General features: G+C 42.2%; 1 protein-coding gene across 3 annotated transcripts; it reads left to right on the top strand.

Annotated features, from left to right (window-relative positions):
- The first annotated feature begins 3,317 nt into the window (after positions 1-3,317).
- On the top strand, positions 3,318-13,918 carry LOC133852196 (transcription termination factor MTERF9, chloroplastic-like). Of its 3 annotated transcripts, none has more exons than XM_062288896.1 (3): positions 3,318-3,560; positions 9,566-10,584; positions 13,717-13,918. In XM_062288896.1, the coding sequence occupies exon 2, from the start codon at positions 9,577-9,579 to the stop codon at positions 10,561-10,563; it is 987 nt and encodes a 328-aa protein (XP_062144880.1). In that variant the 5' UTR covers positions 3,318-3,560; positions 9,566-9,576; the 3' UTR covers positions 10,564-10,584; positions 13,717-13,918. The 3 variants fall into 3 exon arrangements, with proteins under 3 accessions (XP_062144880.1, XP_062144879.1, XP_062144882.1); XM_062288898.1 differs by lacking the exon at positions 3,318-3,560 and adding an exon at positions 9,259-9,340; XM_062288895.1 differs by lacking the exon at positions 3,318-3,560 and having other exon boundaries at positions 9,185-10,584.
- Positions 13,919-14,633: the final 715 nt, after the last annotated feature.

The following is a 14,633-nucleotide window of genomic DNA, read 5'->3' as shown; positions in this document are numbered from 1 at the left end:
CCGGAAACACACACGCCGACTGCCAACATTTGCTCATCCCTTAAGGACCCGAATGGCAATTTTGTAATTTTTTTGGCCCTCCCCACTCGTACGCATGTTTTTATCTCAAGGGACATTTTAGTAAATTCAAGATTAAAATTAGGGGTATTTTCAGGCTTTTGAGCTAAAATAGTCGCATGCACAACATGTGACCCAATTTCCATCCATTTAGACGGCACAAACTGACGAATGGAGCCAAAAAATAAGCAGTTGGTAATTTGGGGGTCGAAATCCAAGCTTTGGTAGTTTGAGGTGCCATCCGGAGAATCGATAGTAGTTTGGGGGGCTAAAATATATTTTTCCCTTATCTAAACTAGTTAATGTATTAGTATATTAACTAACTAGTTTATCCTAGTGCTTTCTTTTGTATACTTTCAGTTTATTTAGGACCTTTCAATAAGACTAAGTTTATTTATAAAAAAAATAAAAAAAATCTTCCTAGTTTACACTAAAAAAAAGCTCCATTCTCACTCCTCTCAACTCTCAACTCTCATCTTCCACTTTCTCTCGCCGCCCTATCAGTGGCGCGTGAACGCATATCAAGCTAGGGGTCTGCAATGTTTCGTCATCCAGAAGCTCGGTTGCTGTGCGGGGTCAAAGTTTGAGTAGCAAATATGTGCTTTTCAAGTCGCTTTGGTTAGATCGTGAAGGGGCTTTGGCTGGCGAGTTTTGTGATCGAGTGGTTTTCTTCTCCAACAATGGTACCAGCTTCTTTTAGGTTGCCTGTTTGAGTTTGTATAAGGAGAATCGTTTCTTCATAAAGGCGAATCTTCGCCTTCTCAGTGGATACAGGTACGACGAAGCTTCGACTACAAGAAAGGAGGAAAAGCTATGATGGGGCTGTCTCTTTGGGCTCGAGGTGTGTGGCTTGGCTGATAGAGACAGTGGAAGAGGTGCTGAGGCATACCAGAGTCAAGGAATTCGTGAGACATACTCGAGAGGCTTCAAATGTCATCGCCATCAAGAGGGGATGTAACACGGCCGGTCGTTTTTAGGAGGTTGCAGTTCAAGGTGAGGGGGGCCATAAATGGTTTATCATGCTGCCAGAAGGTCGTGAAGGGCGATTATGGGGTAGATTCTTCGGGGAGCTAAGCAAATTTTTGGCTTTTTTGGAAGTAACACCCGTATTATATTATATTACAATGTGAAAAAATGACTAACACCCTTATTAAAATTGCCTTTCCAGATCCTTAAAATCAATCAATGCACTCCAACCTATCCCTGAGAAAATTCAACGATTTTAAAGACTCTGATTAGGGTGGGCAATTCGGGTCAGCGGGTCGGGTTCGTGTCGACCCGGCTGACCCGATTACATATTCGGGTTCGATACGAACCCGACCCGATTAATAATCGGGTCGAGTTCTGGAACCCGAACACGACCCATTTGTCAACCGTGTTACCCGAACACGACCCGGGTAACACGGTGTAACAATCGCCTAAAGAAGAAGAAAGGAGGTCAGAAGGATGAAGGTCGAAGGATCGTCCAGTCAAGAGAAGCAAAGCAAGCAATCCAGAGGCTGTGGAAGAGCTTTTTCTGTCTCTCTTTGAACAACACAATCTCGTTTCCATCACATTTCCAAATCATAGCTAAACCACACACAAATCTGTTGCCCATAACAAAATCACAATCCTCGCTCAACGCTCACTGGCTCTTTGTGAACAAAGTACAAACCCTAATTTCCAAAACCCTCCACCCCGAGCTCGGAGCGTGAAGCCCATCGCATCCAAGCCCTTGGAAGACTCAGCCCTGAAGGCCGCCGCCAAGCCCAGATCCAAGCCAGCCTCGTCGGCCGAGAAATCGTCGGCGGCAACCAAGCGGCCGATTTCCAAGACCCATAGCAAGGATTCGTCCAAGCGGGCCAAGAAGAAGGCGCCGGAGCCGAGCGCAGACGGCGTCGTTTCGCCTGACGACACAAAGGAGTCAACCACCGGAGATGAGAAAAAGCTCTTCCAGAGGGCCAGTGTTGAGTGAAAATGAAAAGGAAATGAGTGAATTGTGAAAGTGAAAAGAAGAAAAGGGCTGCTCAGACGCTCAGTGCTCGGTTTCTAGTTTCTTGAAGTTTCTGTAATTTTTTTTTTTTTTAATATAACCGGGTGATAATCGTGTCATAATCGGGTTGACCCGAACCCGATTATGTTAAACCCAAACCCTATTTTCCCGTGTTGTGTTCGTGTCGGGTTCGTGGGTCGTGTCAAAAATTGCCAACCCTAACTCTGATGCCTTCTCCCTTGTCTGTACATCCAACTTGGAAGAGCAACAATAGCTTTAAAGCATTTGATAAAAATCTTAGTTTGATATTTAAAATTTTAATTTGAACTTTTAAAATTTGTACACGTTTTTTTTTTAAAAAAAAAAAAACACACATTCCTTGCCTGCAATTTGAAAACACATATTTACCTACATTTTCAAATTGTAAATTTTTAAAATCGCAATCCTAAACTATATATTTTATGCAATTTGGTTTAAAATCGATTAATATAGTAAGCACAATGTAATACATATTAATTTGTATGTATTAATTTGGTTTAAAATCGATTCCTATTTCTGGACTTTAACAGCGTTGTTACTGTTCTAGCCATCTTTTGGTGGTTGTTGTAGGTCTTGAGTAGAGATGTAATTGGGCTTGTTCTGATCTGTTTTCCTTTCACTTTTATAATCGCCTTGAGTGGTCCATTGAAAGGATCGGGTAATTTATTTGTCTCATTTCTTACTTTTTGTTCATATCTCTGCGCTGTTTTAGTTTGTTTTGGGTCTAATGTTGGGGAGTCCACCCCTGTTTCATTATTTGGATTAACCATTTTCTCTTCCGTTCAAATCAAAAGTAGGATGGATTCTCTCTTGTAACCTTTTCTCATATTCAATTAAAAAAAAAAAAAAACCAGAAAAAGCCCCAGCCGAAATTATTTACCTTAATTTTCTTTTCTTGATAAGTAAAAATTAAAGGAAATTGTATTTGCCCCTCTAACTTTCAACAAACTTGTAATGTTTTTTTTTGAAGTTCTATTTGTCTTCCTTTCGCGAAAACAAAAAAAAACAAAAATGCACTTGACAAAATATTCGACAAAATAAAAAAGGACCAAAATTTCAGCATTTTTTTTAAAATTATATATATATATATATATTAACATTGCGATAAATTGAAGAATATTATAATTTTTTTAAAAAAAAAAAAAGAAAAAGAAAAAGAAAAAACCAAACAAACAAACAAAAAAACAAATTTATTGATAATCAAAGAGGCAAATGTAGTACCCTAAAACTGAAAAGGCCACTCTTCAATGTCAGTTAGGGCTCCATTTCTTTTAAGAACCTTTTTTTATGTCTCGAGTTTGAACTTTCGAGTGTTTGTTTTAATTCTGCGCGAAGCTCAAACACTTCTTTGATTCTGAAGCACAGGAAGAAGAACAGACCCAGACGCCGTCATTGCGGGATGGTACAGCACAGGAAGAAGAATGCCTATCCAACCCACGAGAGGATCTCTTGATGAACAAGATGTGGTCCAAGACTGAATCGGACTAACTCGGTGAGTCGACAATGCTTAGGATTTTTGGGAGGGAATGGAGAGATATTTAGTAGGGAAGATGAATTGTAAAATTCAAAAAGGATGGAATATTTCTGTATATTACTGATAATTCGGCAATTTCGAGGATGCCAGTACCTCCATAGACTAATCAATTCATAATACTCAAAAGCTGTCTTCTGTCTATTACCTGTTGGACTTATATACTGCCCAGAACCAGGTATTACAAAACGCATATAGAAGCCTATAAAACGACTAGATTGAAAGAAGACAAAACAACTAAGCAAAACATATAAAACGCACTACAGCAGTGCTCCAAAACGCAACCGTTTAGCCTTCAAGGAGTTGAACCCAGCTGGCTCCCAACTCTCCCAAGGCTCCCCCACATGCTGCCACGTATCTCTTTATTCTCTAAGTCTGATCCACGCCTTCTCACTTCAGTTCCAAGCTTCCACCTTTCAATCTTTCTCCCAAAACTCTCCCAAGGCTTCCACCGACAAGCCTCAGGGATGTACCGGTGACAATACCCCTCCCTTTCAAAACACCTTGCCCACAAGGTGTGGGTAGGCGTTCCGAAGCCCGTGAAATTCCTCCCAGGTTGCATCATCGGCGGACTGACCTTCCCAGCGGATGAGTAATTCCACAAGAGCCCGGTGGTTATGCGGACGGGAACGGCGGTCCAGCACCTCTGCAGGCTCTGGCCGAAACACCCCATGAGAGTCCACTGGAGGCAGCTTAGGCACAGGAAAAACAGTGGATCCCAATTTCAACTTCAACTGTGAAACGTGGAAAACCGGGTGGACTCGGGACTCCTTAGGCAGATCGAGTTCATAGGCTACCTCCCCCACCTTACGAACAATGGAGAAAGGTCCATAGAAACGAGGTGCGAGTTTGAGAGATCGGCGATGTGCAACAGTCATTTGCCGATAGGGCTGTAAGCGTAGGTAAACTTTCTGACCTACCTCAAAATTTCTCTCAGTCCGTTTGATGTCAGCATATTTTTTCATACGCTGTTGAGCCTGTTGTAAATTGTGATGGAGAATAGCAAGGATTTGCTCCCTGTTACGGAGCACGTCATCCACTGCTTGTACCCGGGTTGTGCCTGGAATGTAGCTCAATAGTCTAGGTGGGGGGACACCATAGACCACCTCAAAAGGGGTCAACTTGGTGGAAAAGTGCCAAGACGTATTATAACAAAACTCAGCCCAGGGTAACCAAGATGACCAATTTTTAGGGCTGTCTTGAGTAAAACAGCGGAGGTAGTTCTCCACGGCCTTGTTGACTATCTCGGTCTGACCATCAGACTGAGGATGATAGCTTGTGCTGAGCTTAAGAGAAGTGCCCTGTAGGCGGAACAATTCCCTCCAGAAAGTACTGGTGAATGTAGTGTCCCGATCCGAAACAATGGAATTGGGCATTCCATGTAGTTTAAAGACATGAAAAATGAAGAGCTGAGCTATCTTGGCCGCAGAATAGGGGTGAGATAAGGAAATGAAGTGTGCATATTTTGATAAGCGGTCCACCACCACAAAAATAACCGAATGACCCTGAGATAGAGGCAAACCTTCCATAAAATCCATGGAAATGTCAGTCCAAACCCTAGAGGGAATAGGGAGTGGCTGTAGCAGCCCTGCCGGGTATAGATTATCATACTTGTTCTGTTGGCATATGTCACACTCCCGAATGAATTTCTTTATGTCTTTTCTCATTCCTTGCCAATAGAAGTCCCTCTTTGCACGATGGAGAGTTTTCTCATAACCCAAGTGGCCAGCCATAGGGTCCCCATGCACATAGAGCAGCACTTGAGCTTTAAGCTGGTGGGAGTCGCCTAGGATAATTCTGTTCTTATATAGAAGAATACCATCTCTGAGGGAGTACCGACGGGAATTCAGCTCATTGTTATGCCATTGAGTCAACAATAGTTGCAATTTAGGGTCCACTAAATATTGAGCTTTGAGGTCATCAATCCAACTGAGGACAGGAATAGATAGGATGGACAAGGAGAATTCTGTAGCAGCCGCATCCCTTCTAGAGAGAGCATCCGCCACTTTATTATCCGCTCCTTTCTTGTATTCGACCACGAAATCATAGCCAAGAAGCTTAGTGAGCCAACGCTGCTGGAATGGAGTGCCCACTTTCTGTTCCAGCAGAAATTTCAAGCTCTGTTGGTCAGTACGGACTAGGAAAGATTTCCCGAGGAGGTAGGGCCTCCACTTGTGAACTGCTGTTACAAGAGCAAAAAGCTCCTTCTCATAGGTCGACATATGGAGGGCTTTTCCTTTGAGAGCTTGACTTAGGAAGGCAATGGGACGGTGGTTTTGCATAAGGACTGCCCCAACCCCCACCCCACTAGCGTCACACTCAATGATGAAGGGCTGGGCGAAATTTGGAAGGGCTAAAACAGGCGCATGAGTCACAGCCAGCTTTAAGGCGTCAAAAGCATTCTGAGCTGAAGCTGTCCAGCCAAAGGAGTTCTTTTTGAGCATCTGAGTTAAAGGGGTAGCGATGGAGCCATAACCCTTGATAAATTTCCGGTAATAACCGGTTAACCCCAAGAAACCCCTCAAAGCCTTTAGGGTCGTAGGAAACGGCCAGTCAACCATTGCCTGAATCTTACTCGGGTCAGCACAAACCCCTTGAGCTGAGACGATGTGCCCCAAATATTCTACCTCCAAACAACCGAATTTACATTTAGACAACTTGGCAAACAAGGAATTCTGCCGTAGGGTCTCAAGAGTCAAAGATAAGTGAGTAAGATGTGTTTCCATGTCTTGACTGTAAACCAAAATATCATCAAAGAAGACTAAGATGAATTTGCGCAAGTATGGTTGAAAAACATGATTCATTAGACTTTGAAAAGTAGAGGGGGCATTGGTTAGCCCAAAAGGCATAACCAAGAACTCGTAGTGGCCCTTATGAGTTCGGAAGGCTGTTTTGGGTATATCTTCATCAACCACCCGTATTTGATGGTAGCCCGACCTTAAGTCTAGTTTAGAAAAAACTTTAGAGCCCCATAACTCATCTAGTAGTTCATCAACCACAAGAATAGGAAACTTATCTTTAATAGTTACCTTATTCAATGCCCTATAGTCCATGCACATCCGCCAAGTGCCATCAGCTTTCCGAACCAGCAGGACTGGGGAGGAAAAAGGGCTGCGGCTGTGCCTTATAACACCCGTGTGCAGCAATTCCTTCACAATCTTCTCGATTTCCTCCTTTTGATAAAAAGGATAGCGGTAGGGCCGAACCGAGACCGGCTGGGCCCCTGGCTGGAGGGTAATAGAGTGATCCTGCACCCGTTTAGGTGGCAAGCCCGTAGGTTCCCTGAAAACATCCACAAAACCCTTGAGAACGTCGGTCACAGGAGGGGGAACTTCCTGTTGGCTCAGTGATAAATGCTGCCCTTGGAGTGAAAAACAGTGGTTAGGACAACTGAGGAGCTGTAAAACAACACCCTTCTGCTCTTGTTTAGGTAGTCTAAACGAATCACTACCCTCCACACTTAAATGGGGGCCTTGCTTCAAGCCCTTGAGAATGCAAGTAGCACCCTCATGTTGGAATTCCATTCGAAGTGCTGAAAAATCCCAAAGAATTGGGCCCAAGGTGCGGAGCCAATGAATTCCCAAAACAGCATCACACCCAGCTAGAGGAAGAATAAATAGGTCAGTACGGAAACTGGACCCTTGAATTCGCACCTCTACTTCCTTACAACACCCGGGGCTAGTAATTTCTTCCCCATTAGCAACCTTTACCCGAATAGCATCCTGCACTAAGGGTCGAATGCCAAGTGTAGCCGCTAATTTTGTGTCAACAAAATTATGCGTACTACCGGAATCAATCAAAATAACCACTGGCTGCAACCGTAACAACCCAATCAAACGCATCGTCTTCGGATGAGGAGTGCCAGTAATGGCATTCAAAGAAATCTCCGGAAATTCATCTAGAAAAAATTCACCCGGGTCCTCCTCAACAAGTCCGCAAGCCTTCTCCGGATCAGGGGTTTGCTCATCCAAAACCTCAATGAGAAACAGTTTCGGAACAGCACACACATGCCCCCGTGTCCACTTAGAGTCGCATGAATAACAGAGGCCTTTACGCCTCCGATCTTCCATTTGCGCCGGAGAGATTTTCTGAACCGGAACCAATGCTTGGCTCGGCTTAGGTCCCTCCCGAGCAGGCAGACCGCCCCCTGGTGGCGAGTTCAAATTGGGGTTAAACAGGCCAGGAGCCATGGTCCGAGTAGGAGTTGGGTAAGGATTACCCTTAGAGAAACCAGCCGGCACTTGGACACTAAGGCCGTGAGTGAGTTGCTGGAACTGACCCGAATAAGAAGAAGAGAGAGGATACCTTCTCGAATTCATCACGCACTCCTCTTGCATCCGTGCCAAGGAATATGCGTCAACCAGCGTGCTAGGATTAAACATTCTCACGGGCACTCGGAGTTCATCTTTAAGGCCTCCTAAAAAACAACTGAGTTTGTGAAAATCTGGTAAGTGTTGCACCTTAAGAGCCAGTATGTCAAACTGATTCTTGTATTCCTCAAGTGTGCCCTCTTGCTTCAATTTTGATAGGGTCTCCATAGGGTCATTGTAAGAACCTTGGCCAAAACGGATCTGCAAGGAACGGACAAAATCCTGCCAAGATCGAATGGAATTGCTAGCACGCAACTCCCGAAACCAAACAAGGGCACGACCATCCATATGGAAGGAAGAAAGGGGTAGGCGGTGTTCATCCGGAGTGCCATAGTATTCAAAAAACTCCTCAGCACGACAACACCAGGTTTCTGCATCCTCACCATCAAAGCGCGGGAAATCCAAGCGAACTTGCTTCGGTTTGAAAATTTCGTCCCCTTGGCTAGTGCTCCCTGGAAAAAAATTCTCACCGCCATTGAAGGGCGGTTGCCGGAGGTTATAATGATGGACCGGAGATTTGGAGTTTCCACCCGAGCCAAAGTGTCTAGCCATCATATCCTCAAGGTGAGACATCTGGGATTGAAAGTTGACCGTCTGCTGCTCCATCTGAGCATGCAAATTGGCGGTTTGCTGATCCAACTGAGCTTGCAAGGTCTGGACCATACCTGTTAACTCAGATCTGGACACAGGTTCATCCTGTAGGCGCGACAAATTTTCTTCAGCCATTGCCCGAGAACGAGTTTTCATGCGCAAGGGATCGAAGGCTGCTGATACCAATTTGTAACAGGTTTTTAAGTGTTTAGGATTTTTGGGAGGGAATGGAGAGATATTTAGTAGGGAAGATGAATTGTAAAATTCAAAAAGGATGGAATATTTCTGTATATTACTGATAATTCGGCAATTTCGAGGATGCCAGTACCTCCATAGACTAATCAATTCATAATACTCAAAAGCTGTCTTCTGTCTATTACCTGTTGGACTTATATACTGCCCAGAACCAGGTATTACAAAACGCATATAGAAGCCTATAAAACGACTAGATTGAAAGAAGACAAAACAACTAAGCAAAACATATAAAACGCACTACAGCAGTGCTCCAAAACGCAACCGTTTAGCCTTCAAGGAGTTGAACCCAGCTGGCTCCCAACTCTCCCAAGGCTCCCCCACATGCTGCCACGTATCTCTTTATTCTCTAAGTCTGATCCACGCCTTCTCACTTCAGTTCCAAGCTTCCACCTTTCAATCTTTCTCCCAAAACTCTCCCAAGGCTTCCACCGACAAGCCTCAGGGATGTACCGGTGACACTATCCAACCCACGAGAGGATCTCTTGATGAACAAGATGTGGTCCAAGACTGAATCGGACTAACTCGGTGAGTCGACAATGCTTGCTCTTCTCTCTTCAAGAGAGGTTCTCTCACACAAAAGTAGGAGGTCCCAACTGGGTTTTTTCCAGAAAAATGCTTTCTTTATTCTTAAATCATTCGCATCGATAGGATTATATGAATCTAACGAAAAACAACAAGAAGAAGAACATTCTTTTACAGCGTCTTACCTCGTGAACTCATGTGGGTTGTCCCCAAAATCTGCTATTTTAGCATCCCAGAGGATGGACTTTGAGAACCCAGAGAGACCGGACTCAGTGCTTAATCTTCTCAAAGAGAATGGATTCACGCATACCCAGATTTCCAAAGTTGTCAGGGCACACCCACACTTTCTTTTATCTGATCCTGAGAAGACCCTTTTGCCCAAGATTGAGTTTTTCCGTTCTTTGGGGGTTTCGAGCTCTGACCTCCCTGGGATCCTCTCTTCTACCCCACGTTTGTTCGCGAGAAGCTTAAAGAAACAACTAATCCCCTGCTATGATTTCCTCAGGAGTGTACTTCTTGTCAAGGAGAAAGTCCTTACAACTTTGAAGCGCTCACCACGGGCTTTTCTATATAGTGTGACAAATAATATGGCTCCTAACATTGCACTTTTGAGACAACTTGGAGTGCCTCAATCTGCCATTTCTTCCTTGGTAAGTAATTATCCTGCTGAAGCGTTCACTACGCATACTAGGTTTGTTGAGGCTGTCGACGAGGTTACGGAAATGGGATTCGATCCATCGAAAACGGTGTTTGTCCTGGCAATCCAAGCGTTAGTGAAGATGCGTAAACCAAAGTTGGAGTCAAAGTTGGAGCTTTATAAGAGGTGGGGTTGGTCGAAGGACATGGCCCTCTCAGCATTTAAAAGGCATCCGAATTGTATGCTTTTATCGGAAGAGAAGATCACGAAAGCAATGGACTTCCTTGTGAACAAAATTGGTTGGCCATCTACTAATATTGCTATTAATCCTTCAGTTCTATCTTTCAGCTTGGAGAAGAGGATAATGCCTAGGTTTTCAGTTATTCAGATTTTACAAGCGAATGGTTTGGTCAAGAATGATTTGTCCTCAGCATCTTTCATGCTACCTAGTGAGAGGTACTTTGTGGAGAAGTATTTGATCAAATTTCAGGACAATGTTCCTGAACTGCTGAATGTGTATCAGGGTAAGATGGATCTTGTGGAGGTTGGAAGTCAATCTGAGAATGTGTGTGGTGCTAAAAAGTTTTAACATTTTGACTTCCAAATTGAGGTATTTCTCGACTTTTGATTCAATGCATATGCATCATCTTGTTTTGTTTTCACCTGGACATGTATTCTCCTAGAAAATGATTTCAAATATTGATACATGACACCAATTATTTACTTCAAACAGAATACCTGACTCATGTAGTCGCATATATTTTACTACTCGTCTCCTACACCTCCAAAAATTGGGACGAAAAAGAAAAGAGTAAAATAGGGATCTTGTTGTTATAAAGGGCATGGGTATTTTTGATGGCTTCAATTCCCTCTTACAATCTTTGTAATGTTATGGAATATATTTGATTGACTTCGAAGATATCTTATATTATAAGAATGCCTTTATCTTGAGGCAGCTAACGTGAATATGTGATTGATGGTATATGCTCAGGACACTGCCTTGAAAGGCACTATCCATCAAGCAAATTCACCTTCTAGTCAAGCTGCATTAGGTCAATTATGAGACTTAAAATAAATGGATTCCTGAACACTTTGATTTCTCATAACAAGTCTTCCTCAGAACAGATAGAGAAATAGGTTGAATTCTTGAATCTTGAAACCTTCTATATATAACTTGTGTTTTCTCCTTTTTCTTTATATATGCATTTGCTTCTTTTTTTTCTTTGGTTCGATGTATGTAGCTGCTCGACTTAACCTTAGGTGATCTGAAATTTGGTGTTTCCTCACTTTTTTTACGCATATTGTACGAATCGATCTTTTTTTTTTCTTCTTCTTTTTTTTCTTTTTTTTTTTCTTTTTTTTCACAATGAAGAAGAATATGATTCAGGGTTTCCTCACTATTTTTACACATATTGTACCAAATCTATCACTATGATCTGAGGCTTGCTAAGATTATCCAAAATGAGAGTTTTCCTAAGGGAAGCTTTGTAAGTGAAGAAGGCCAACCTCTGAAGGGGGTCTTCATTCTCCAAATGCTCTTCCAGGGAAAAAGGGAGTCACCATTAGGGAGAAGAACTTTATAAAAGGATTTGACCTCAAAATATGTACTTTTTGAGGGCGTCCAACATAGTAGTCTATGCTCGCCAACCCGACCCACCCTAGCTACTGGAATACAAAACATTAAAGAAAGAGATGTAGTCCACCTCCCAATCATGCACCAACCTGATGAAGTTAATGTCCCAATAAACCAAATCGTTGCTGACACTCCTAAGGTTAGCCACCAAAGCATCCGTACGCCTTGCAAGGCAAAATAACTCTGGAAACGATTTCTTCAAAAGATGATCTCCACACCACAAGTAATGCTAGAACCTGGTACAGGAGCCACCACCCACCTCCAGACTAGTGAAACTAGAGAAATTCATCCCACCCCCTCCTAATGTGTTTTCAAAGACTCACCCCATAAGCTCTCGTAACCTCTCTCTCTCTCTCACTCTCTCTTTTCACCCTAGCGGTGGCGCGTGAAGGCATGTCACATTAGAGATTTGTTTCGCTTTCTCTTTTTTGGAGTTCGTCGTCAAGCGATGTTAGAGTTCTTGCAGCGGAGGAGTTTGTTAATGCAGACTATTAGGATATTCGGTGTTTCCAATGGAGCTGCTCTGGGTGAGTTCTCTGGTTGTTTCATCCCTTCTGAGGTGCTGCTCAGCGATTATGTCTCCGTGGAGTTTCTTCTTCTCTGAGGCTCAATAAACAAGGCTGAGATGGAGCGTCGTTTCTCTGTGGAAGCCAAAAATTTCTCCTTTTCAGTGAAGGCAGATGTGTCTGTGCTTCGTTTGGAGGAAAGGATGAAGGGGTTCTATGGGTATCTTTTTCTGGGGTTTCAATGCTCTGAGTGGTTGTTGGCCACGGCTGAGGAGGCGTTGAAGGCTCCAGTGAAGAAGGATTTCGTCTCATCCTACTGCAAAGATCCGAAACCTTTGATGGTTCATTGGGGTGGTAACAAGGCCAGCCGTTATCTTGAGGTGGCTAACTATGCAAAGGGTGGTCGTAAAGGGATTAATTGGATCCTTGAAGGCCGTAAAGGTTGGAGATGGTCTCGGGTGATGGGTGAGTTGCGGTAGTTGCTGAAGTTTATTGAAGCAAAGGGTGGGTCGCTGGTTTCTAAGGCGCCTTCCTCGAAGGGGAAACAAAAGAGGGGTGTTTTGTCCGGTTGTTTCAGTGGGGCTTCTCCGGCCTTCGCAGAGGTGGAGTGGTCTTTCTATATTTGGTTAGGTCTCTATGATCTCTACTTAAAATGGAAAAAATTTGCAATTTTTTGGTTATTTTAGGGAATAATATTCAAAACAGGGGACAATGCGAAGTTATGGGTTTCTTTGTCTTTTTTCTTTTCCTCCTCTGTTTCATTTTTCAATTGTTGATTTTTTTTTTTTGTTTTGTTTTTCTTTTAATGCATTCTAATATACTTTGTTAGAACAATTTCTGAGTCGATGTCTCCTATGTCGCCTAGTGGCACCCTTAAAACTGCCATCTTCAAGGGATCGCTGCAAATACAAAAGAAATCAGACAAAAGAGCTTGTTGGAGGGCGATAGCTCCGATGCGCAAGTCAGATGATGATCTTTAGAGAGAAAACCTTTAGAAGACTCGTGTTCCAGTGTGTTCTCTATGCAAAAATTACCTCTTACCTCAATCTTTTCTCTATTATTTTTGACCCAGCCTACTTCATAATGACTTCAAGTCCGACCCTTCCTCGCCTCTTCTTCCAACGGCTAGTCTTCGCTTGTTCGCTCTCTCCCTACATTCAGTGATCCTATCATTTAATGCTGCATTTATTAATTGTCACATCGGTTACTAGTACGTCTACTCAATCCTCCTTATGCTTAGTGTTCTCGAGGCTCTAAGAGAGTTCCTAAGGAGCAGGTCGCGGTTTTTTCGAATGGTTGAGGCGATCGCTGACCCGATAGCCAGCTCAGGTCGCCACCCGTTTATCCTATGCGGTGTGAATGGCAGCTAGGCAATTTTTCTCCTTTGGCGAGCGATGCCTAGTCCCGATCCAATTCCAATTATTTGGTGGGCAACATGCGGGGACTTATTCTCAATCCTTTTTTGAAATATATATCAAGGAATCTTTCAATTTGATATATATATATATATATATATATATATATATATATATATATATATTCGTATTATATTACATTACAATGTGAAAAAATGACTAACACCTTTATTAAAATTGCCTTTCAGATCTTTAAAATCAGTCCATGCACTCCAACCTATTCTTGTGAAGATTCAACGATTTTAACGACTCTGTTGTCTTCTCCCTCGTTCTCTCCGTACATCCAACTTGTAAGAGCAACAGCAGCTTCAAAGCAATTTTATAAAATTGTAGTTAGGTTAACATTTAAAATTTTAATGTAACTGCAATTTAAAAATACATATTTTTTTATATTTTCAAATTGTAAAATTTTAAAAACGCGATCCTAAACTATATATTTAATGCAATTAGGTTTAAAATCGATTACTGTAGTAAGCACAATGTAATACATAATAAAATCCTTCTTTTTTTTTTTTGGTGACAACACATGTTCTCATTGGAATTGAATGGTTGGTTGAGACTAACATATCAGTATTGTATGAGAAATGCTATTTTTCCAAAATTAATTGGTATTACTCAATGAGAAATGCTATTTTTCCTTCTCCCATCCAACTCCATCCATTTTTTTTTTTACCAGATTTACCATTGAATCTCTTGAACTCATATACAGATTTAATAGTGGATTTAAAAAAGAGTTGAACAAGAGATGAAAAAGAGCTGGAGAAATTGCAGGTATTTATTGGGAATATAAAAAATTGGAATGGAGTGATCATTCATATTATTTTGTTTGGTGACAACACATGTTCTCAGTGGAATTAATCAAAATTCTTAAAAGAAAAAATGTTAAATACTACATTTTTATCTTACAACTTTTTCATAATGCTGATGTGGCAGTCTCAACTAGCCCATGAATTTATTTATTTGTTTAAACAATGATTAATTCAAAGGCTGGTTGAATTACCACATCAGCATTGTAGATAGGGGTGAAAATGTAAGCGGATAATAACCGTCCACATTCGCAATCTGCACATAACTACTATCCGTAATCTGCATACGCAAAATGTGG

Source organism: Alnus glutinosa, chromosome 12 (genome assembly GCF_958979055.1).
Source record: "Alnus glutinosa chromosome 12, dhAlnGlut1.1, whole genome shotgun sequence".
Taxonomy (NCBI): Eukaryota; Viridiplantae; Streptophyta; class Magnoliopsida; order Fagales; family Betulaceae; genus Alnus; species Alnus glutinosa.
The sequence above is the reverse complement of the archived record's forward strand: the minus strand, read 5'-3'. Positions and strand labels throughout refer to the sequence as shown.

What these genes read in the sequence shown, in the direction of transcription:
- LOC133852196 (XM_062288895.1), top strand. Translation starts at nt 9,352, where the DNA reads ATGCTTGCTCTTCTCTCTTCAAGAGAGGTTCTCTCACACAAAAGTAGG.